The sequence below is a fragment of the Dendronephthya gigantea genome, unplaced genomic scaffold, assembly GCF_004324835.1.
Source record: "Dendronephthya gigantea isolate DGI-Jeju-01 unplaced genomic scaffold, DenGig_1.0 000203F, whole genome shotgun sequence".
NCBI lineage: Eukaryota > Metazoa > Cnidaria > Anthozoa > Malacalcyonacea > Nephtheidae > Dendronephthya > Dendronephthya gigantea.
The window spans coordinates 141,564-163,436 of record NW_021163213.1 but is presented as its reverse complement, the minus strand read 5'-3'; the positions used below and the strand labels follow the sequence as shown (position 1 = coordinate 163,436).

General features: G+C 37.8%; 3 protein-coding genes and 1 long non-coding RNA gene across 4 annotated transcripts; all 4 read right to left on the bottom strand.

Moving 5' to 3' along the window:
* Positions 1-468: 468 nt before the first annotated feature.
* LOC114539463 (thioredoxin domain-containing protein 11-like) lies at positions 469-4,362 on the bottom strand. Its single transcript, XM_028560094.1, has 12 exons — positions 4,278-4,362; positions 3,945-4,035; positions 3,757-3,863; positions 3,601-3,669; positions 3,232-3,360; positions 2,762-3,144; positions 2,133-2,569; positions 1,958-2,012; positions 1,681-1,829; positions 1,401-1,513; positions 1,224-1,304; positions 469-1,023 (listed from the first exon to the last, which is right to left on the bottom strand). The coding sequence occupies exons 6-12, from the start codon at positions 3,078-3,080 to the stop codon at positions 537-539; spliced, it is 1,641 nt and encodes a 546-aa protein (XP_028415895.1). The 5' UTR covers positions 3,081-3,144; positions 3,232-3,360; positions 3,601-3,669; positions 3,757-3,863; positions 3,945-4,035; positions 4,278-4,362; the 3' UTR covers positions 469-536.
* Positions 4,363-4,482: 120 nt separating this feature from the next.
* LOC114539493 lies at positions 4,483-5,540 on the bottom strand. The gene is made up of 3 exons (XR_003688887.1): positions 5,307-5,540; positions 4,708-4,918; positions 4,483-4,616 (listed from the first exon to the last, which is right to left on the bottom strand). It is a non-coding gene; the product is annotated as an uncharacterized LOC114539493 (long non-coding RNA).
* Positions 5,541-6,084: 544 nt separating this feature from the next.
* Positions 6,085-7,135, bottom strand: LOC114539454 (PHD finger-like domain-containing protein 5A). Its single transcript, XM_028560085.1, has 4 exons — positions 7,046-7,135; positions 6,949-6,972; positions 6,385-6,551; positions 6,085-6,315 (listed from the first exon to the last, which is right to left on the bottom strand). The coding sequence occupies exons 1-4, from the start codon at positions 7,095-7,097 to the stop codon at positions 6,226-6,228; spliced, it is 333 nt and encodes a 110-aa protein (XP_028415886.1). The 5' UTR covers positions 7,098-7,135; the 3' UTR covers positions 6,085-6,225.
* An 83-nt stretch (positions 7,136-7,218) lies between these two features.
* LOC114539453 (integrator complex subunit 1-like) lies at positions 7,219-21,694 on the bottom strand. Its single transcript, XM_028560084.1, has 50 exons — positions 21,585-21,694; positions 21,370-21,402; positions 20,837-21,100; positions 20,374-20,570; positions 20,153-20,293; positions 19,781-19,937; positions 19,514-19,616; positions 19,173-19,365; positions 18,959-19,104; positions 18,697-18,876; positions 18,254-18,398; positions 18,075-18,183; positions 17,721-17,841; positions 17,536-17,613; positions 17,189-17,343; positions 16,865-17,053; positions 16,290-16,350; positions 16,138-16,213; positions 15,906-16,030; positions 15,638-15,767; positions 15,405-15,551; positions 15,156-15,299; positions 14,876-15,010; positions 14,560-14,655; positions 14,320-14,475; positions 14,032-14,158; positions 13,801-13,959; positions 13,648-13,720; positions 13,480-13,553; positions 13,303-13,398; positions 12,882-13,003; positions 12,728-12,799; positions 12,529-12,615; positions 12,303-12,398; positions 12,133-12,208; positions 11,955-12,032; positions 11,635-11,772; positions 11,155-11,554; positions 10,845-11,053; positions 10,403-10,526; positions 10,176-10,305; positions 9,967-10,100; positions 9,634-9,778; positions 9,510-9,563; positions 9,291-9,418; positions 8,676-8,905; positions 8,344-8,414; positions 8,179-8,270; positions 7,995-8,104; positions 7,219-7,396 (listed from the first exon to the last, which is right to left on the bottom strand). The coding sequence occupies exons 1-50, from the start codon at positions 21,625-21,627 to the stop codon at positions 7,290-7,292; spliced, it is 6,456 nt and encodes a 2,151-aa protein (XP_028415885.1). The 5' UTR covers positions 21,628-21,694; the 3' UTR covers positions 7,219-7,289.
* Between the last annotated feature and the right edge of the window lie 179 nt (positions 21,695-21,873).

The following is a 21,873-nucleotide window of genomic DNA, read 5'->3' as shown; positions in this document are numbered from 1 at the left end:
TTCTCAGGATATAAATTAAAACCAAAACAATGTTTACTAGTTAGCCAATTAGAATTATGACTTTATATGGCGTTACAATTTTCTTTCAGCATGTTTAGATTGTGTTATTGAGTTATCGTTGGCTTGAATGATTACGATTAATAATTCTGAGACCAATAAATCGTCGACGTCAGACCTTACGTCGGACTTAATCCTTACTGGAAGAATGGTTTAGAACTGATAGAGCTATCCAGTATAAATAAAGTTAGTTTAGTTTAGGTTTCCTCCTGTAGTAACACTGGATCAATAAGAGATGATCCTTACTGGACCTCTAGGAAGAACAGTTTAGAACTGATAGAGCTATCCAGTATAAATAAAGTTAGTTTAGTTTAGGTTTCCTCCTGTAGTAACACTGGATCAATAAGAGATGATTCTTACTGGACCTCTAGGAAGAACAGCTTAGAACTGATAAAGTTATCCAGTATATAAAAAAAAGTTAGTTTAGTTTGTTTCCTAAAAATACAAGTGGACGAATATCTATATATAAATTTTATATTTTAATTTTCAGTTGTTTCTTTAGAAAGTAGTAAATTTCCTTCTTCTAAACTAACTATAGTTGAGTGTAGTTCCCAGTTCCTTCTCTTCAACTCCTCCACCGTCCTCTGGGCAATGCTACGATATTTGCTCAGCCGCTTTTTTGCTTGTAAAATTTCGCGCAGAAGTTTCGAATTCTCAACGGATAATTTCCGTAGTTTAGCATTATAATCCAACTCAACCGCCGTTCTTTCGCTTAAAAGCGCGTCTACTTGTCTTTTTGCATTTTCTTTCGCAGCAATTTCGCTATTTAGACGCCGTCTTAAATTAGTATTCTGTCTTTTTAAATAATTAAGATTTCTCTGTAAGCTATGTACTCTCATGTGACCTGATCCAGTGACGTATCTCTGACGTATTTTCACGTGACCAGTTTTGTGCGTTTCCATAAATTTGATAAAATTCTCTAAAGTGCGGGCCTGATTTTCAGGAAATTTTACGGAGAGATCTTTCCTAAATACGAAAAAAAACAAGATCAATAAAATTGAACAATAAGAGATGATCCTTACTGGACAATAAGAGATGATCCTTACTATAAATAAAGTTAGTTTAGTTTAGGTTTCCTCCTGTAGTAAGTAACTAAGGATCAATAAGAGATGATCCTGGATCTCTAAAGAAGACTCACAGGTCATTCTCGATTAATGAAATTTTACCTTCTTGCAGGAAAAAATATGAAACTAGGATACGAGTTCGATGTGTATTGCCAGGGAAGATCATTCAAATCTCCGTTCAATCTAGCAGGGAAAGAAAGAGAGATCGTCGTCCTTCGTCAAGTATAGTTTTTAAGAACAGCAAGAAACATCAACTCCGACGATAATGAGTGAACAAACCTGGCAATTCTGATGTGTTCAGAATGTTTATAATGTTGAACGAGAGAGACGATGATGTGGTTAACAGACTTGCAAAAGCCACACCAAGAAGTATAATACATTAAAAACACATCCTGGAAAAAAACAGACGTTCCGTAAGATTCTGCTTTCATTAAGGAATTGTAAAGGCCCTTCTCATAATTACAATTTTCTCTGCGGTTTTCCTCTGAGATTTTCCTTCTTGATAAATGTGAGTTATGTGACTGCTATATAAGCGCTTACAGAAGCGACTGGTAACTACCTTTTCATCATCTAGAACAATCTTAGAGAACGTCTTCGATACGACTTCGTAGAGACAACCGCTGGTCGTAAAACATGGCTGATTTGGGACTGGCGCAGACCGTAGCCGTCTCGATAGGATCCCGTTTGTAAAATTCATAAGAAAATTAACTACAAAAGAATTATTCACTGGATCAATAAGAGATGATCCTTACTGGACCTCTAGGAAGAACAGTTTAGAATTGATAGAGTTATCCAGTATAAATAAAGTTAGTTTGGTTTAGGTTTAAGAAACGTACCAACAGAAGCATTGTTTAACGTTGTTTCCTCTGGGAGAACATACTGTGCTTCGTTCTAAAAACAACGCTTAAATATCATTATCTTACTAACAACATTGGACAAACTGTGATGGTTGTGTTTGGTGGTTCAAAAATGAAATACAAAGTGGTAGCAACAGAGTGGGTCAGGTCTTACCTGACTATCAACGATAACCAAAGCAACTCGTGGCGCAGTGTGATACTTCACACCAAAGGCCTCCGCATAATTCCAATACTTCCGAGAATTCATGTAATAAAACTTGACAGTTATGTTGCTATAGCAACTGGCACCAGCAAATACCCTTATCTTCCCAGGATACTCACAGGTACCAAATTCAGGAGGGTACTGATCACTTTTATTAAAACCGGGGGGTGACTTACTCTCAAACGTTTGTGTAAATCTGTTATCAAGTTTGCCTTTATCTTCCTCACCAGGAGATTTGAAAATATTCATGAAGTTTCCAAGAAGATTTTTGAATACACCGAGGTCATTCTTAGAAGGATTAGATTTTATATCCTTGTTTAACATTTGAAATCTTTCTGCGAGGATTTTTAAATGTTCTTCCCTGCTCAATCCAGTTTCGCTGACCACACCTAACAATATAAATCTATTTAAAACTGATAGAGCTATCCATAAAAATAAAGTTAGTTTCGTTTAGGTTTCCTCCTGTAGTAACACTGGATCAATAAGAGATGATCCTTACTGGACCTCTAGGAAGAACAGTTTAGAAAGAACAGTTTAGAAAGAGAGGTTATTTTTTTATTTTAACTAATATTTAAACTCACCTGAGCTCTTTCCAAAGTTCACTAAATCCTGCAGTCTTGGAACTTTGTTATCGAAGCAACACACGCTCAGAGCATTCTTTTCCTGGTACGAATTTTTACGCAAACTCCTGCAACTGTTTCGTGGTAACGCGAAACTTCGCAACACGGAAAACGTTTCGTAACGGAAACGAGTTTCTCGCGCAAGAACGCACTTCGCAACACTCACGACAAACGTCGCAACTGTTCCGCATTCCACGAATGAAGCTGACAGGAAGTGATTGACAGGATATGACGTGAGCATTGTCATGACAACCGTCACGTGCTGAGGTCGGGGACTCATCGGAATGTGTCGGTTCGGGCTCGGAACAAGAGCAGTTGTGGTAACTCATAGCAACATGGTGATACTATATAAAATATGAACTCCGTAAAACGTGACTTGGTAACGGGATCTGGAAACAGATTCTTTATGATAATGTTGAGTCCTCACATACCATGTGTAAAATTCTTTCATTTGCATCCTTCCCATCCAATGGAATAAAAAGAATAACTGATGGCTGGTTCTTTATCATCTTGCCAAATGTCTTTGATTTGATAATGTCTGGATCTAACTCTTGAACGTACTGAAATAAAAATTTTACCAAAAACCTTGTGAATACTGTACCATACCATACCATACCATACCATACCATACCATACCATACCATACCATACTATACCAATTACCATACCATACCATACCATGCCATACCACACACGTCACCCCATCCCACCCCAAGAACGCCACACCACCTCACGAACACCACACCACACCACACCATCTGACAGCATGCCACGTCACACCCCACTCCACAACACCATACCTGAATTTTCCATTGTTCAGCCCACTGTTTCAGAGTAGTTGAATTGTACTTCAATCCTTGTGGGTAAACCTAAATGTCATAACTAACACTATAAAACAAGCATGGTGCAAAACTAATAGCAAGAAACATTTCAACTTTGACTTACAAGTGACTTACTTTATGAACTTTTAAAGGATTGATTAAGCCAATCTGCCCAATTCTCTTCAAGCCAAGCAACCCAGCTACAGACGACGAAGTTATCACACCAAACTGAAGACTAGAAGCTAAGAAATAAAATCTTCTTTACTTAGGCATTTAAAACAGGTTGATTGAAAACAGGAGCCCATAACCATGTTGCCACAAACCTGTGTGAATTGTGTGAAGTGCAGCACCAAAAAATTCATTGTAATTTTCATCTTTGTAATTTGTGCCATTAAAGAAAGCCAGCAGAGAAGACTGCAATATGATTGAAAGACATCAGATAACTTATTACAAATCATTACAAAAATAGACATTATGCATTGTGATCTCAGACAAGTCTGTGTGACATAAATTCTGTGCAAAAATAGCAGTGTTTATCTTGATAGTTCTGGCAGGGAATTCTAATGTATGTGGGCCTTGAAAAAGCATTTGACTCTCAAAAAATACTAACAGACATTTGCACAAAAACTATAATGATAGCATTTAAATAAACTTACTTTTCCCTTGCCCACAAATCCCTCCAAGATTACCTTGTTAGAGATATAGGTAAGTGGTCTAATTGATTGGTGGAGAAAACAAACCTGGAATAAAACAGAAGAATATTAACAAGAATAATAGAACACAAAGGCAATAAAGTTGACAGACAACAGCAAAAAAAACAAACAAGACATGAAATAGCATATGGTGTAGAAACTCACCAAATCTGTAAATTTTTGTCTTCCCTGATATTCTAAAGGTTCATATTTCATATGATAAAGGTATATTAATGGATAGGATTTTGGAAAATTATGCTGTCTGCATGAACCAGTCCAACAGTTTATTGCAAGGAAGGAGACCTGCAAATGATAGAAAGAGATTGAAAAGGATTGTTTGAAAATTGATTGAGCAACATAGCAACAACCTGAACTGATTTCGGCATCATATTACCTGCCCTCGAAACTTTTTGGATGCTCTGTGGAAATGATAGACCAACTTAGCGGACTTTGAACACCATTGAGCATAAAACATGACCAATGAGATACTGTTTTGTTGCAATAACAGATGCAGTGTGTTAACTGAGCCATCACTGATATCTGTGACAGGACTTTCAGCATGGAATAATGGGTATATGACATGGGAATGATGCAAACACAAACCTCTAGAGAAGTTTAAGAGATGCCATTAGTGGTTAGCATAATGTATACTAAACTTCTGCGGAGCAAGGCTATAATATGGAACTCTTGATTGAAATCTAACTTAGATTTTTTACACAAAGCAGCGTAGTAGATCAAAGATATATAAAAGAAGTTCTAGATTTAGTATGGTATGGTCATATGGTCAAATTTTCAAAAAAGTACACCATTCAGCCATTGACCAATCACAATCGCACAAATGTAACAAAGCTTGCACACCAAAAGTTTCATTCAAAATCTATGTACTTTTGTACCAAATTAAAATCAAACATGCAATACTAAACAAATCAACATCAATATACAGTAATATACATGAATGTTAAGCGCTAAATGCAAAATTATACGTTACCTTACCTCGATAACCACGTCGAGATTACTACGAAACTAATAATTAACCCTACAACCAAGGATAATTTAGGATATTTCATTAGAAACCAAACGATAAAACCTTTGGAAGACTTGGAGAATTTGTTCTTTACAAAACACATTCATTGAGATGCGAAATTTTACAAAAATAAAATATAAAGTATTGAACTACATAATTTTCTCACGAGAGTTGTAAAATTAGGCTGATTATAAATTCTACAAACTGCCCGATTCGCCCGAAGAATGTCTCGAAAACGACGAGAATTTCTCGATTTCCGTATTTATCTTCACCACGAGGTTAGATTTAGTTTGGATTAGTGGTTTGGATTAAGATCAGGGTTCGATTAACTTAGGAATGAGAGAGTTTCAAAGTTCTGTCTAGTTTTCCACCAGATACTCGCCTAAAATAATTCATGGCGGACTTTTCATGCTGTTTTGAAATCAATGGGGTGAATTTTAGAAGAGTTATGAGCTGCACCTTGTTACAAAAACTTTATTGATCCTTGATTATGATTAAGACGCCAAATTTCTGATTAAGTCTCCAGATTAAGACTCCAAATTTATGATTAAGACTCTAGATTTATGATTAAGACTCTAGATTTATGATCAAGACTCCAGATTTATGCAAAAACATCATATTTCTAAATAAGAAGTTCATAGGTTTTATTATTTGCTAAGGCAAGAAGTTCAAACAAACCCCATAAATTCTGATCAAAACATAACAAACAAAACAAATTAAGTAAAAAGATTTTAATAAATAGTAGTAACAAGCAGATATAGTTAGTCATGAAAGGCACAGTGTCTTAGGTTTACAAAGTTTGGGTCACTTGCTCTATCCCATATCTTTGCTGGTATAGCCTCTTACACATTGATGAGAATTGTGGTTATTGTGTGTCTTCTTTTTGCATTATCTCTTTTTAAAACCATATTTCTTTCTTTCATAGAATAAATCTGTCTTTGAGCTACCAAGATTTACAATTTTTGGGCAACCATCTCTCTGAAAGAGCAATAAAAAGCTTAGTAACTCATAGTGCGTTGGTTTATAAAGTTTGAACAAGTTCCTTACATCTTTCTCCTGCACTGTGCATTCCTTACAGTAATAGGCATCAGATACACCAGGTCCACCACAAGTGACACATCTTCCCTGATACGAACCATAGTTGCATTCATCACAGATCCGGACTAGAGTACATGGTCTCACATATGAATCACAAATCACACATTTGCCATCACCTGGGTGCGTAAATAAAAGAGTAATGTGTTGGTGCCTAAACTACTGGAGAAAGATATCTCAAACGTGGTGGTCTAGTGTAGGTAGTATTCTACAATAAGCTGTCGTGGTTTGTGTCTGAACTACCTGAGAAAGATATCTCAAACGTGGTGGTCTAGTGTAGGTAGTATTCTACAATAAGCTGTCGTGGTTTGTGTCTGAACTACCTGAGAAAGATATCTCAAACGTGGTGGTCCAGTGTAGGTAGTATTCTACAATAAGCTGTCGTGGTTTGTGTCTGAACTACCTGAGAAAGATATCTCAAACGTCGTGGTCTATTGTAGGTAGTATAACTACTAACTAGTATTCTACAATAATTCTACAATGTCGTGTGATTTGAGTACAATTTATAAAACTTACATTTTTCACAGAGCCGTCCAATTGCTAGTAAAAAGAAATACAAAACATTAAACTTTTACCTTCTAAGAGCAAAGCGATAAATCAACAAAGATCTTACCAACACCTGGTTGTTTTCTGCACATAATCAAATCTGGATGGTGCTTCGCCATTTTGTCTCACAACGTGATCGACGAACAGAAGACGAACATGGCCGGGCAAATGTACTCGGACATTACTATTGCGAGGTATTTTACCTCACCCGGGGAAAAGGCCATGGGGGAAGACGAGACGAAAAATACAGGCCACACAACTACGTTCATTAAAAAGTTTTCATTGTATTATAACGTTTGAAATTTTAATTTCTATTCTAGATTAAACATTCGAAATGTCCTCGTCACGTTGGGGCGAACTTCTGCTACTTTTGTCGTAGCCGTTGTGAACGCCTTGTCCATTAACTCTTCTGAATACTCTGAAGAATTAAAGTTCAGAATCAATATATCAATATATCTTGTCAGTAAGGATTATCATGTAAGGATCATCTCTTATTGATCCAGTGTTACTACAGGAGGAAACCTAAACTAAACTAACTTTATTTATACTGGATAGCTCTATCAGTTCTAAACTGTTCTTCCTAGAGGTCCAGTAAGGATCATCTCTTATTGATCCAGTGTTACTACAGGAGGAAACCTAAACTAAACTAACTTTTTATACTGGATAGCTCTATCAGTTCTAAACTGTTCTTCCTAGAGGTCCAGTAAGGATCATCTCTTATTGATCCAGTGTTACTACAGGAGGAAACCTAAACTAAACTAACTTTATTTACACTGGATAGCTCTATCAGTTCTAAACTGTTCTTCCTAGAGGTCCAGTAAGGATCATCTCTTATTGGTCCAATGTTACTACAGGAGGAAACCTAAACTAAACTAACTTTATTTATACTGGATAGCTCTATCAGTTCTAAACTGTTCTTCCTGGAGGTCCAGTAAGGATCATCTCTTATTGATCCAGTGTTACCACAGGAGGAATCCTAAACTAAGACAAGATCACCACATACAAGGAATACCAACCTGCTGACAGTGTTGCAATTTCGGGTAAAACCTTTGACGCGCTCATTAATATCCCAGGATCATCAGAACTGAGACACTCCAGATAAGCTTCGATTGTGAGTTTGGAATCCCTAGAGACAGAAATCCCAAAACAAATCATGGTTGTTGCTCACCGTATATTGATATGTTTTTAAGAAAACTCTACCTTGGATTGTGTTTCAAATGCCTTGCAATCAAACTGTGCGCTGTATCGCGACACGCCTCATTCTCGTGGTGCGTCAGACGCAGCAGGTCTTGCTAACGTGAGAAGACAAAGAGAGAGAGAGTTCAGTTATCGAGTTACACGAAAACTTTCCAAAAATTTTCTTACCAAGAAAAATTGTAAAATATCAACTCTTCTTTTTGATGTCTCGTCGAGATCGTTCAAAACTTTCAACACCTCTAAAGACACAAATATCTTTGGTTAACAAGGACACCATTTAAATTCCTCAGAGGGCACTTTATTTAACCCCTGTGATTGAGATTAGATTCCTATAATATGCAGTTGCCCGATTATGCAGTTGAACCTCAGTCACATGCGAGAAGAGTGCTTTTAGTTTGACTCGACCAAACACAGTGGTTTAAGTACATTCATTTCTGCAATATAAACTTGTCACTTTCAATACAACTAACTTCACTTATTTAAACCACATTCCAAATTACCCTTCACAGGTTGGCTAGGCCCAATCCTCTGTAAGAAAGGCTCGATCTGACTTGGTGTCCAGGGCGTTGCTGCCGGCGCCATCATGAGTGAGGGACTGGGAACCGTTGTTGACGAGCCCACAATACTGGTGGACGTTTCAGAATTTGTACGGTTCAAAGTCCTGGGCACAGATAAAACAGCCAAGAGCGATTTAAGAGATATAAGATCGGGATGTTTTAAACGTAAATCTCTGAAATAAAGAAAAGAATTCATTTAGCGTTGCTGTATAGAAAATATTGGAACCGATAGAACTGGTTTTGTTCAGGTTTCCTCCTGTAGTAACACTGGATCAATAAGAGATGATCCTTACTGGACCTCTAGGAAGAACAGTTTAGAACTGATAGAGCTATCCAGTATAAATTAAGTTAGTTTAGTTTAGGTTTCCTCCTGTAGTAACACTGGTTCAATAAGAGATGATCCTTACTGGACCTCCAGGAAGAACAGTTTAGAACTGATAGAGCTATCCAGTATAAATTAAGTTAGTTTAGTTTAGGTTTCCTCCTGTAGTAACACTGGATCAATAAGAGATGATCCTTACTGGACCTCTAGGAAGAAAAACTGCACAAATATCTTACTCGAGAAGTTCCACTTTTGTTTGAAGATACGTCAACGCTGCATTTGAATTTTGGACAAGATAATGTTGAAGGAATTCCACCAGCTTTGTGATCATGCACGAACGTTCCTTTGCTTTTATACAATTCGACTGCAAAACATTAAAAGGTTTTAAAACCTTCGGTATATTTTAATTAAAGACATCCTTCAGATGGCTTAGTTTGACTGCTACAGAAACATACCTGAACCAGATCAAGAAAACTGTCGATAGCGTCGTTAAGACCATCCTCAATCAACTAAAAATATATGACAGAATGCTCCTGACAAGTCCGTGAAAAAGATAAGTTTAAACTGGGCAAAACAAACCTTTATCGGGTCAAAGATGTGAGGTCGTAAGCTGTCCAACAATCCCAAGATATGGGTGAAAAAAAGGAAATGATTTTGATTGTAAAATTCTTTTGATGTTAAATGTGTTCTGCCACGCAGCAAAGACGAAATTAGTGGAAGAGATCTGAAAGGAAATTACAGACGAAATTCACTTGATTGCGAGATGAAATGTTTCATCTGCAAAGACTTTTGTGTGAACAGAAATATTTAATAAGAATGGCTTTAAAGGCAGATGTGAGAACTCGTGAGAACATCTTTCAATTCGTCTTTCATCAGCAGCCAGTATCTTCAGTATCTTCTTTTCAGACTTACCTTAAAATATGGCCAGGGTGACAGACAGCCATTTTTTTAAAAAGAAGAACAACTCCGTCAATGCGTTCTTCCCAGGCTTTCCCCGACTGACAATCATTCAATATGGAGATCATCCGATGAAATAAACCATCAAACTAGTAAAAAAAGAACTAGTCAGTCCAAATATTGATGCTTGGGGTGGTTGTCGGGTGGTTGTCGTGGTATCTCACCTTGCCATATTTTGCAGAAGCAATGTAGCTTAAATTAACAAGGGACTGCGAGTCTTTTACCCAGGATGAAAGTTCAGGTAGATATAGGTAAAGTTTGATTAGAAATTGCTGAAGAATCTGTTTAGACCACCTGAGATCAGAAAATCAAAATTACAATCGTTTAGTTCAAGTTTTCTTTGTTGGGAAGGCGCCTTTTTTAAAATTGTCTAAAATGTTAATGTCTCTACCTCGTGTCAACCTCCAATTGTTCAACAACAGGACGAATATTCTGCTTCTTTCCTTTTGAGCAACGCAACAGAAGAGAAACTCTGCTCTCCAGAAGTCCACCAAGTTCACCCTGATTGCCAACATCTAAAGAAATTCAAATCTTATTTCAACGCTTCCTGAGCTGGTTAGTCTATTTAAAAGGAGTTACTAAAGCAAGGATATGTGTATTAAGATAATAATTTTTTCGGTGAATAGACAAATCATACTGATGTACATGTGAACATCTTTGAAGTTCACCCAGCATTAGTGTTTTGTGTATTTCAGGCAGTTGTTATACCACATTTGATGCTAAGTTGTTTGAAGACGCTACCACGCTGCTCCCTGGTTATATTCACCTAGCATTAGTTTACCTCAGTCCTTATTCTGCCTCAAACCTACAACAATGGATAAGTGAATATTTACCATCAGTTTTTTCCATCATTCGTTCAGCCTCCATCAAGATGTACATAACAAGACAACCAAGCTGGTCGCTTGATAGACTCAATATCTCGTCTTCTGTGTCGTCAGCACTCGTTTCAATCCCCTGCGATGACTTCGTGTCTCGGCCCTGCCATAACTGGGGAATATTCAAACAACTTTGGATGAATTGCAGTGCAGGGGTTGGATCCACCCTGTGATAAAACGAAAGATTAAAATCTCAGTAAATCGTTGTCATTTTTTGACAAAATATTATAGCACAATGGTTTCAACTGGAAAAAAAGATAAAACTCACGTTGTTCTCTCCTTGTTCTGACTGAGCAGCCAATCAAGTGTATCCTGCAGATGTCCCCAACTACCACTATGTACCAGCAATACCAGCAACAGACCCTGATATCCATCACTATCCCCACCAAATCCACCAGTATTACAAAACAATAACTCTCTTCTTTGTTGTAATGGAGAAACGCTCACAATAGCTGGGTCTAAGACTTGTAACCAATCCAGAATCGCACCATTTCCAACACGTGATTTGCTTTCCATGTGACGTCGTAATAGACCAATCAGTTCCTGGACAAACTGACTCGCTTCGTAATGTATAGAAGATCGTGGATTACTAGGGATTAGCAGGTTGATCAGGGAACGAAGAAATTCGTCGACAAAATGTGATCGCGATGACAGTAGCCATGACAACACTATATAATGATATACACAAAATACGTAAACTGGATGGACTGAGAAATAAAAAAAAATAGTACAAGAACGATAGACGTACCTGGCATAAGTTCTCCAAGACGAATACTCTCATTTTTATCACTCTTGAGCACAGAAATAATATCTTTAATTTCTTTATCGCTGAGTGCATTTCCTGATTGAATTCTCTTCACACTTTCGCGAATAACATCTGTAGAAACTAAACGACGAAAAAAGATAAATTGATGGTGAAAGTCTTTGGAAGAATATCCTCTCCTGACTTGGGCATCTGAGAAAAGGCGCTTGGGACGAAGTCAAGATTTTCATGATCTTTGACAGCTGAATTGAATGATTTTTTGAATGTATGTCTCGGGAAAAAAGTTGATATTCATAAATGCCTACCCTCAGTAGTAGCAACTCTTCCATGTCTGGCTCGCGAGTTGGGTTTGTATTTTGCGACGAGTGAAGAAACAACACCGCCTTAAATCAATAATCAAGAACCATTAGAATATCAAATAAAACGTGGTTGATTTACAAACTGGTCATATCAGTCAATTTGACAACAAACTCGGTATATTACCGCTAGAATTTCGCCTGGAATGCAATTCCATGAGGTGTGGAAACGCTGAATGGTCTCCTTGTTTCTCCAGGATCGTCTAAGAGAAAAAGAGCAAGCTTGTTTTATATCTCCCACTAGCACTCTTTTCACTATGACTGAAGAGAAGTCAGAATTCTAGGAACCAGACCTACCTCTCTCGCGATCAAAATTTTCAGCAAAGGATGAGAATATCTTGGAGAGTTTGTAAACACTTTACCAAATAAAAAGCCATCTTGTGACTCAAGAATCTAGAATCAAAACAATAAATTCATAAAAACCAAACTTCCCAACCTAATTTCCTGTTCAACAGACATTCAACCACGTTCAAAATTTCAAAAGGAAACTCCAAAGTTTTTTGCATAAGTACAAATTACAAACCTTAATAAGAAGGTTGATAAGTCGCTCAGAAACGGTACGAGAGAAATTTAATCCTTTATGGATGTGCGAGACTTCTACACTGATGTCCTAAAGTAAAGGACGAACAAAAAAAGACTCCAGTTATTCTAAGGATAGACTAAAGTTGGATTTAATTAGAAGGAGATCTCACGTACTAAACCTCGTGTTAAATTGTTGTTACCTTTTGAAGAAGGAAGGCAGAGTGAGTTCTATTCTTTTGAGAGGTTTCCTTGTGTTTGCCAAAAGGGAATATCTGTTGAGAAAAAAAGAAAATACCGAAATTATAAACAGTTTGTTCTCTTTTGTTTAACTGGTTGACAAAGGAGAATACAAACACTAAAAAGAAGTTCTTCTATTTTCTCAATCGTGTCAAGTCGTTCTGGAGTTGGTTCGTCTTGTTCCATCGAAACCCGTGATGAACGCAGTGGAAGTAATAATTCTTCTTTGAATGGCTTGCCTGACAACGAGTTAAACTATAATTTTAACTTTATTTATACTGCATGGATAACTCTATCAGTTCTAAACTGTTCTTCCTAGAGGTGCAGTAAGGCTCATCTCTTATTGATCCAGTGTTACTACAGGAGGAAACCTAAACTAAACTAACTTTATTTATACTGGATAACTCTATCAGTTCTAAACTGTTCTTCCTAGAGGTCCAGTAAGAATCATCTCTTATTGACCCAGTGTTACTACAGGAGAAACCTAAACTAAACCAACTTTATTTATACTGGATAGTTTAACACAATTGCCACTTACTTTGTTCCATTTCGCCTTCATTTAGTAAAGAAGAAATCCGCTGTCCACCTGAAGCACCGCGTGACTGGTGCACGCCAATCCAGTGTATCATACAGCCTAAGATCAGACGGGATGATAGTAAGGTATGACTCAATAAGAGTGTATATAATTCAAACAGACACAGGGAAAAAAGCTTACTTTTGTCAACGATAAGTTCCTCCATAAGCTGTGGTTCTCTTTCAGCAAAATAATCAAGACGCTCTAAGATCCCACTAAAACAATCAACCAGCGTAAATTTTGAACAAACTGCTTGGTTATAATACTCAGCTTTGCAGAAAAGAGCAAGCTATTGCTTTATCATCGTACCTTGTTGCTTCCACTGGGACACCAAACGACTGAGCGAACGAAATCAACTCAGCTGGTTTAATGTTGGAAAAACCTGGAAGAACAAGACGAGCATAAATAACAGAAAACACACAAAACAGTGCATTTGATTACAGCATTCCGCTGGTGTTTTACCTAAATCTTTGACACGCTGTTCATTGGAACAAATCATTTTTAATCTCAACCACTCAGGAATCAAAACTACTTCTTCGCCGGTGTTTGCCAGGAATGCTTTCACGTTCCCTTCACGTGGACACCACGTGTCCAACAACTCATCAAAAATCGGACTTTCCTCTGAAAATAACAAAACAATATTCACAAACTACTGCAGATTTTGACAAGCAATATAGAGGGAGTATTTTGTACCATGTGGAGGTCCGTAGCTCAGTAAAACCATGGACGCATGAATGATGTAAAGACCCATTGTTGTTGCTTTCCCAGCATGGGTTGTGTTCTTTGACCACCGAACGAAAAGGGACTCCTGGACATCATCCTTAAAAGCGTTAATAGTTTGTTATTATTTTTATACTGGATAGCTTTATCAGTTCTAAACTGTTCTTCCTAGAGGTCCAGTAAGAATCATCTCTTATTGATCCAGTGTTACTACAGGAGGAAACCTAAACTAAACTAACTTCATCTATAATGGCGACTCACCCAAGACAGTTCACTGGAGTTTGTTTCCAGGGCTCTGGCGACCACGGACGCAAAAACAAAGAGAAGAGCCTGGTGTGTTTTTTCTCCTTTGGGGGAGTCATTCTGCAGGATTTTTTTAAAGACGTTTGTACGCTCCAGCACAAGTTGAGATAAATCCTAAGAGAATGAAAAAGATCCCGTCAGAGCTCGCTATATCACAGAGTTGAGAATAAATACCACGAGACACAGAGGAATACATACCAGAGACACATCTTGCGCATAACCTTGGGTACTGTACTCTGAGAGAAAGATTATGTACGCCTGAAGTCGCTCAAGATCCAATTCTTCTGCGCACGCCTAAAGAATAAAAACAAAGTATCCATTTTATGTGCATGAGGACAAGGTAAGATGAAAATATAATCATAAAATCTGATATTGATGTGAGTAAACTTTACTGCAAAACTTGAAAAACAAATGCAATAACCAGTGTGTTTCGTAGAACTGGAAGCATTTCTTTTACATGTGACTGAGGTGAAATCATAATCAGACGAGTTGATGTATTGGAAAAACAAACTACCTTGCGTAGAGCGAAGGTTAAGGACCCCAACACCGCATCAAAATACGGCAATGTTGGCACAGCTTCCAGAAGCCAAGAGTACGATTCGGTTGATGAGCAATTTTCTCTGTCATAGGTGAAGATCAAATGTAATGCCTAAAAGTGTTGAAGTGTTTTAGACTAGGGTTTCTCGCTGGGTTTTTTAGACAAGTCTTTCTCGTTGGGTCAAAGGAGTGGGAATAAAGAAACTGGAACAGATTAAACCGAAGCCAGGGTACGAAGTTATAGAACGTGACATCACCTTAACAGAAGCTTTGCGTTGTTTTGCTGGCCTTGAGTGGAGTCTGTATAGAAAAGACTCCAGTGTTTCAGAAGTGGATGCTGAAGATGCTTCCTCGCCAAACAACAAGATATGAAGACGACTCAACACTTGTTGCACAGTTTCCTGATAACATGAAAATAGATATTCAACAAACATTTCATTGGATGCAACACAGATTATAACAGCTGATGTAACATGGGAAATATATGAAGCAGACGGGAATCAAACCTTTTCTCGCTCATTTTTTGTTTCTGTTTCTTTATCATCAGGAGATTGGAGTAAAAACTCGCACAAACATTGAACGGGGAGAACATCGAGAGACTCTTGACTCGATAACACAAGATCTGCCAACCATGGTCTACTCTGAGCTGCACTCTGGAACAAAATATACACTAGTGAACACAAGAATTTGTTGATATCTGCGATGAAATTGTCCAGAGATTAGGGAGTTTACGGTCTACCTGTCGCTGAATGATCTCAAGAAGAAAATCTGGTGATCTGCAGCAACAGAATCGTTTCCCAACCCCGACTGTAGCGTTCAATGTTTTCAGTTGTTCAATTACATAATGAGGTGGCTTGCGTGCAGGACCCCTTTAAGAGAAAATTCAAGAGCATTGCTTTCATATGTAAGCTTTAAATAAGATAACTGGAGTCAAACCTCGGCCAGAGAGATAAAGGGCAAATGGATAAACAATTGTGGGGAAAGAAACGACAGTTATATGCACTTACTCCGGACCTAATGATATGAGCTGTCTCAAAAGCAAGCTGGATTCCTCGGTGATGCTCTTTCCAGACGTCGCAGCGGCGAGATGCGTCTCAAACAACAAAATATCGTCTTTCTCAGCGGCAACAATCTATTACATTGAAATGACATTCTTGAGCAACTGTACAAGACTTTTGATGAAGATTAGTTTCATGCAGTGATTCCATATTAAATATTGCAATGGGATATCGCACTAACCTGAGTCTCGAGGCTCTGTAATTCCTCCAACTGATCAGGATCTTCAACCATCGTGGGTGGTGGAAACACGAAATTACTGCAAGAAATGGAGATTTTTCGATGCAACTGACTGATGTAAGTTTCTATGATACTGGATGTAGAGTTTTACATACTTCGTCATGACCATTTCCATTAAACATCTCATCGTTGGATATCTCTTCCAAATCTCTTCGCCTACATAATATTAACACCAAGTTGTTAGTAATGTTGGTGCCGCAGAGCATTACGGTAATGATACGTGCAGAGTTTGAATCTCAGAGCTATCCAGTATAAATAAAGTTAGTTTAGTTTAGGTTTCCTCCTGTAGTAACACTGGATCAATAAGAGATGATCCTTACTGGACCTCTAGGAAGAACAGTTTAGAACTGATAGAGCTATCCAGTATAAATCAAGTTAGTTTAGTTTAGGTTTCCTCCTGTAGTAACACTGGATCAATAAGAGATGATCCTTGCTGGATCTCTACGAAGAACAGTTTAGAACTGATAGAATTATCCAGTATAAATCAAGTTAGTTTAGTTTAGGTTTCCTCCTGTAGTAACACTAGATCAATAAGAGATGATCCTTGCTGGAAGATCCTCTAGGAAGAACAGTTTAGAACTGATAGAGCTATCTAGTATAAATAGAGAGTACAGTGAATGCCCTTCTATATCAAACGTAGTATGTTTGAAGAAAAAACTGAATGTGATACCAATATTCGAAGGATTAAATGCAGCCACTAGAAGTATGATGATCCAACCACTCCAGTAAAGATTAGAAATAGCCAGCGACGGTGGTTCGTAGCCAGAAGGCAGCATGATATTTGAAGGGTAATGATAGACACACAAATCAAGAATGGCGTCGATAAATCTTAATCGATTCACCTCCATTGGATGAACACCTGCAATTATAACATTATTACGTCGTACTCCCAAAATATATTTCCAATCGAAAAAACTGCATCCAGTGCAGTGACCTGCCACATCACGAAATGACTACAGCAAAGTTATCCCTGACAATCAACGGTTAAACGTACCAGATTTTACAGAAGCCGCTCTCTGAACCAAGGTTTCGACAAATTTCAAAGCTTTCGGAGCATCAAGAGGCAGTTCAGGCGATAAGCCGATGACTGTTACTCTTGTTAATGTGTCATCCATGACTGGCACATCCGTGATGATGGAAAATAGAAAACTAAACACACAAACAGAACATTGGATACTGCATGAAAAATAAATGAAATAGCACGCAAAAATTCACTTTAACTGCAGGCTTGTAAAGTAAGGTGCTCCAAACCAAGATCTCTCATCACCTACACAAGCATCACCCAACACCCACGACAGAAGTACCTCTTACCACAACAGCATCACCCCACACCCTACTTACGCTCTTTCAGACTCCGAAGGCCAGGAGTCTTTAGATGAATACGATTCCGCCGGTTCCATGAACAGAACTTTACTAAGACTGAAAAGAAGTAAAAAATCAGGATTATGACCTAAATACTTTCTTCATTCATCCCTGGTTTGTCTCTGGTTCGTTGACGACGAGAATGACAAGGAAATGAACGATACCTTTGAGGATAGTTTGAAGATGAAACAGGAAACATGCGAGGAACGATCGTATGAAACCAGCTCGTGGCTTCCTCTTGAATTATGGCGATGTTCTTCTGAAATACGTGCAGGACTTTCAAATCTACAAAAGAAATCAAAGTAAAATAAAGTTAGTTTAGTTTAGGTTTCCTCCTGTAGTAACACTGGGTCAATAAGAGATGATCCTTACTGGATCTCTAGGAAGAACAGTTTAAAACTGATAGAGCTATCCAGTATAAATAAAGTTAGTTTAGTTTAGGTTTCCTCCTGTAGTAACACTGGATCAATAAGAGATGATGCTCTCTCAACAAGTTTGATAGCGGTGCCATCCATTACCTCTCGAATCGCCTCGTTTAATTGCAAGTATTGCATCTCTGATAGTTGGAGTAATACTGAGAAGAGTTGTGGCACAGATGACATCGGTGAGGGAAGAGAACATTCTTTCCTGAAAGATATTACTCTCATTTAGCAAACATAACACTCGATTTCTTTAGAGAAAGCATTTCCAGACATACTTTAACAGTCGTTGCAAGTTCTTGAAAGGCGACGTCATTTCGTTCAGCCATCAAACCACGACACAGGGCAACGAAGTTTAGATCATGACGTAATGCACGAACTATTTCACGTAGAAGTGCACGGATAGCACGCAAATAATCCTCTCTAAAAACAGGGTTTTAAATACACGTCAATAACTTTATTAATCCAGTGTTACTACAGGAGGAAACCTAAACTAAACTTTATTTATACTGGATAGCTCTATCAGTTCTAAACTGTTCTTCCTAGATGTCCAGTAAGAATCATCTCTTATGATCCAGTGTTACTACAGGAGGAAACCTAAACTAAACTAACTTTATTTATACTGGATAGCTCTATCAGTTCTAAACTGTTCTTCCTAGAGGTCCAGTAAGGATCATCTCTTATTGATCTAGTGTTACTACAGGAGGAAACGTTGTTTTACCTCTGTACGAGAAGATCTTGAAAGACAAGCGCAAGTTCTTTGGCAGCTTTATTGGGGGCAAACTGGAAGAGAAGGGCGAACAGGGACATGTTGTTTGGATTTCTGGTCTGGGAGAGTTCGTTATAGATGATATGTTTCATTAAAGTGCCCAAGTTGTCTTCATGTTGCTCCACCAACACTCTGCAAGAGATAAAGTAAAAAGAGATTTGAGGTTGCAGGATATCTTTTATCTTTCTATTCAGAACCCAAGCTGCAGTAATACCTGACACAAGTAATGTAATGTCCCGCTAACTGTTTTGTCTTTAGTCTCATTTTAATGATGTTACTAATCACTTCGTTATCTTCCATAGAATGGGAATTACAGTTGAGAGCGACTGACATCAGAAGTTCGTGAGCTGGGCGATTGAGCTGGAAAAGAAAAGGATGTCGTTTTCAAATTCTCTGGTTCATGTCAAGATCACTGCATTGTGACAAACCTTTGGATTTTGCAGCCAAGTTTCGAGTCTTTGTGATGCTAACAAGCGGACATCACTAACGCCACAAGCGGCAGACATAAGACGCAGTAAGTTACGAGTCGTGTTGTCTACCAACTGTCTGCGAGTGAGTTGATCTTTGATGAGTTCAACGACGTAACTTTGAACATTTTCCTGGGTAGATGGAAGATCATACCTACAAGTGAAGTATGTGTTATATTATTCTAGAATTCTTGGAAGAGGTTAGTTTGTTTTTCTGGACTCTGAAGCAATAAAAACTGAATCAATATGAGATGTATGCATGATCTTAATATGTTGTATGTGTCAAAGTTTTTAAAATCTACCTAGGGAAAACATCAGGAGAGATGGTTTCTTTGCATTCCACATCTTTTAAGAAGACATCTTCCTCTTCAGTTTTAATAAGCTTGGGAGATACTGTTGTTGCAGCTGTAAAAAATATTTAAATACAGAAAATAATATTTCTCTAAAGCCTTGCAAACATATTATGTTATTTTGTACCAAAACATGATGTGAATATCACAATTGGTCAAACTGCTAGTTTTAATAAAAATATTTCTAAAAATCGAATGAAATTCAAGACAGCTCAGAACCTTCCACAGTCTGCTCCTTGGTTACTTCAGATCCAGGCTGCCCAACACTGCGAGGTGGGATTTTCGTATCAAAAGCTGTCAAAAGGTTCTCGACAAAAAACCGACATTTTTCATTTTCAATCCAAGTACGATCACCGAGAGAGTCTTCAACATAGACCTGGCAAAATAAGAAAAATGGATCTTTATCACTTTATTATATTTCATAATGTAGTTATTGTTCACAAAAGCCGCCTTCTGGTACTTGTGATGCCCCACAATTCAGACTGTGGTAGGTATTATCACTACTATGTAGGTAGTGATATATTCCTAAGACTGTGTGTGTCACTTGACATGTGATTGATATTTGCTCTGAACCCAGAAGTTATATCTTACTTTTATAAAACTTTCTGGCCAATCTTGTTCATCTTGAAATGCACACAACAAAATATTACATGCAATTATCGGCACTGCTGGACTTGGTCTTGCACCTTTCAGATTCACAGATGAATCTCTTTTGAGAAAGCTTGTAAGAAACTAAAACATATTGAGACAAGATTATCCTTACTGGAACTCTAGGAAGAAATATGAAATAATTTAAACATCTGTTTCATTACCTCCATCACACGATGCGATCTAAACAAATGTGGTCGTCTTTTAACTAAACAAAACAAGCTCAAACACATGGCAGGATCAGGTTTGCTACGATTGCTTCGTAAAACTTTTAAAGCTCCTGTGAGGTAACCATCAATTTTCGTTCTATCACCAGCATCTTCTGCCTTCATAACTTTCTCTTCCAGTTCATCAGCACTTACTGTTAATATCATGGATGTGACAATTTACAACAATAATTTGATACAATACAAGCACTAAGAATGGTTTTAGAATGGTTTTAGAATGCTTTTTGTATGCTTTTAAAATGCTTTTAAAATGGTTTTAGAATGCTTTTTGAATGGGCATTTGGGGCAATTCATGTTAGGAACGGGTTGCCACTTGGGTCTTAGGAACTATTTTTTTTATTATTGAGACATTTTACTTAATATACTAGTTTAAAGATTTAACAACACAAGCAACATTTACCATCTATAGGAGCAATGCTTGGTACTGGTGCGCTCGTAGATGACTTCAAGCTACCCTCAATATCAATCGATACGCTGGGTGAATGTGGTGATGATGTTTTGGCTTTCTTTCCCAGCCGCAGTGGCTGAAGAGGACTGTGGCAGTCTCGTTTACGATCTGGTAAGCTTGATGACAATTTCTTTGACCCCGGTCCCGCCAAAGACTTGAGGGGCGGAAGGGGTTTGAGTTCAGGTACATCTTGGGATTTTGAGGGACCTTTGGAGCCTAAAAAGCAGGAGCGAACATGGCTTGTACCATTGCTTGCCAGGAAAATTAATTGTAATGGCATATGTTGAAAAATGCAGTTAAAAGTGAGTTCAAATAGATTTCAAGGCTTTGGTAATACTGAGGTAACAGCTTTGGAAAAACTTCTAGGTCCAATTCCTGTAGGAGGGACCTCAGTCCTGGATTTTTCAAGACATTCCTGGTCGTTCTTTCCTTAATTGAATGAAAATCTCATCTCAAACTGAAAAATACTTCAACTTTTGCCTTACCTAAAGCAATAAATTCTCCTTGAGGGGGATGCCCTAAAAAACACAATAATAATAATTTGATTTATTTTAATGAAATACATTCGATGAGATGACTAAAGAGTAAAGACATCTACTCCTGGAGTCCTGGACTGGGTCACTGGGACATTATTCCAGGAAGCCATGAAAGTTTTGAAGGTAATTTGTAAAATTAAACAGCTTAAAAATATACTTCTTACCTCTTCCTTTCGAAGGCCGCTTCCCTTTATCTCCACGGATCATTTACGAGTAGAAATTCTGAAGAAAATCCGACTTTTTTGGGGAAGATTCTTATTTACCTTGAAATATATTTCCAATACGCTAGAAAATAACGAGTTTCAACACGTTATCCGCTGATCAGCAGCATCTGCTGCACGATGAAAAATAGGTACGCAAAGGGTACGTGGATAGTTTTTGTCAGAAAACTGACGCCCTTGCGTGAAAATGCTCTTAAAATATCCGGTGGAATACTGTAGAATCCACGAATTC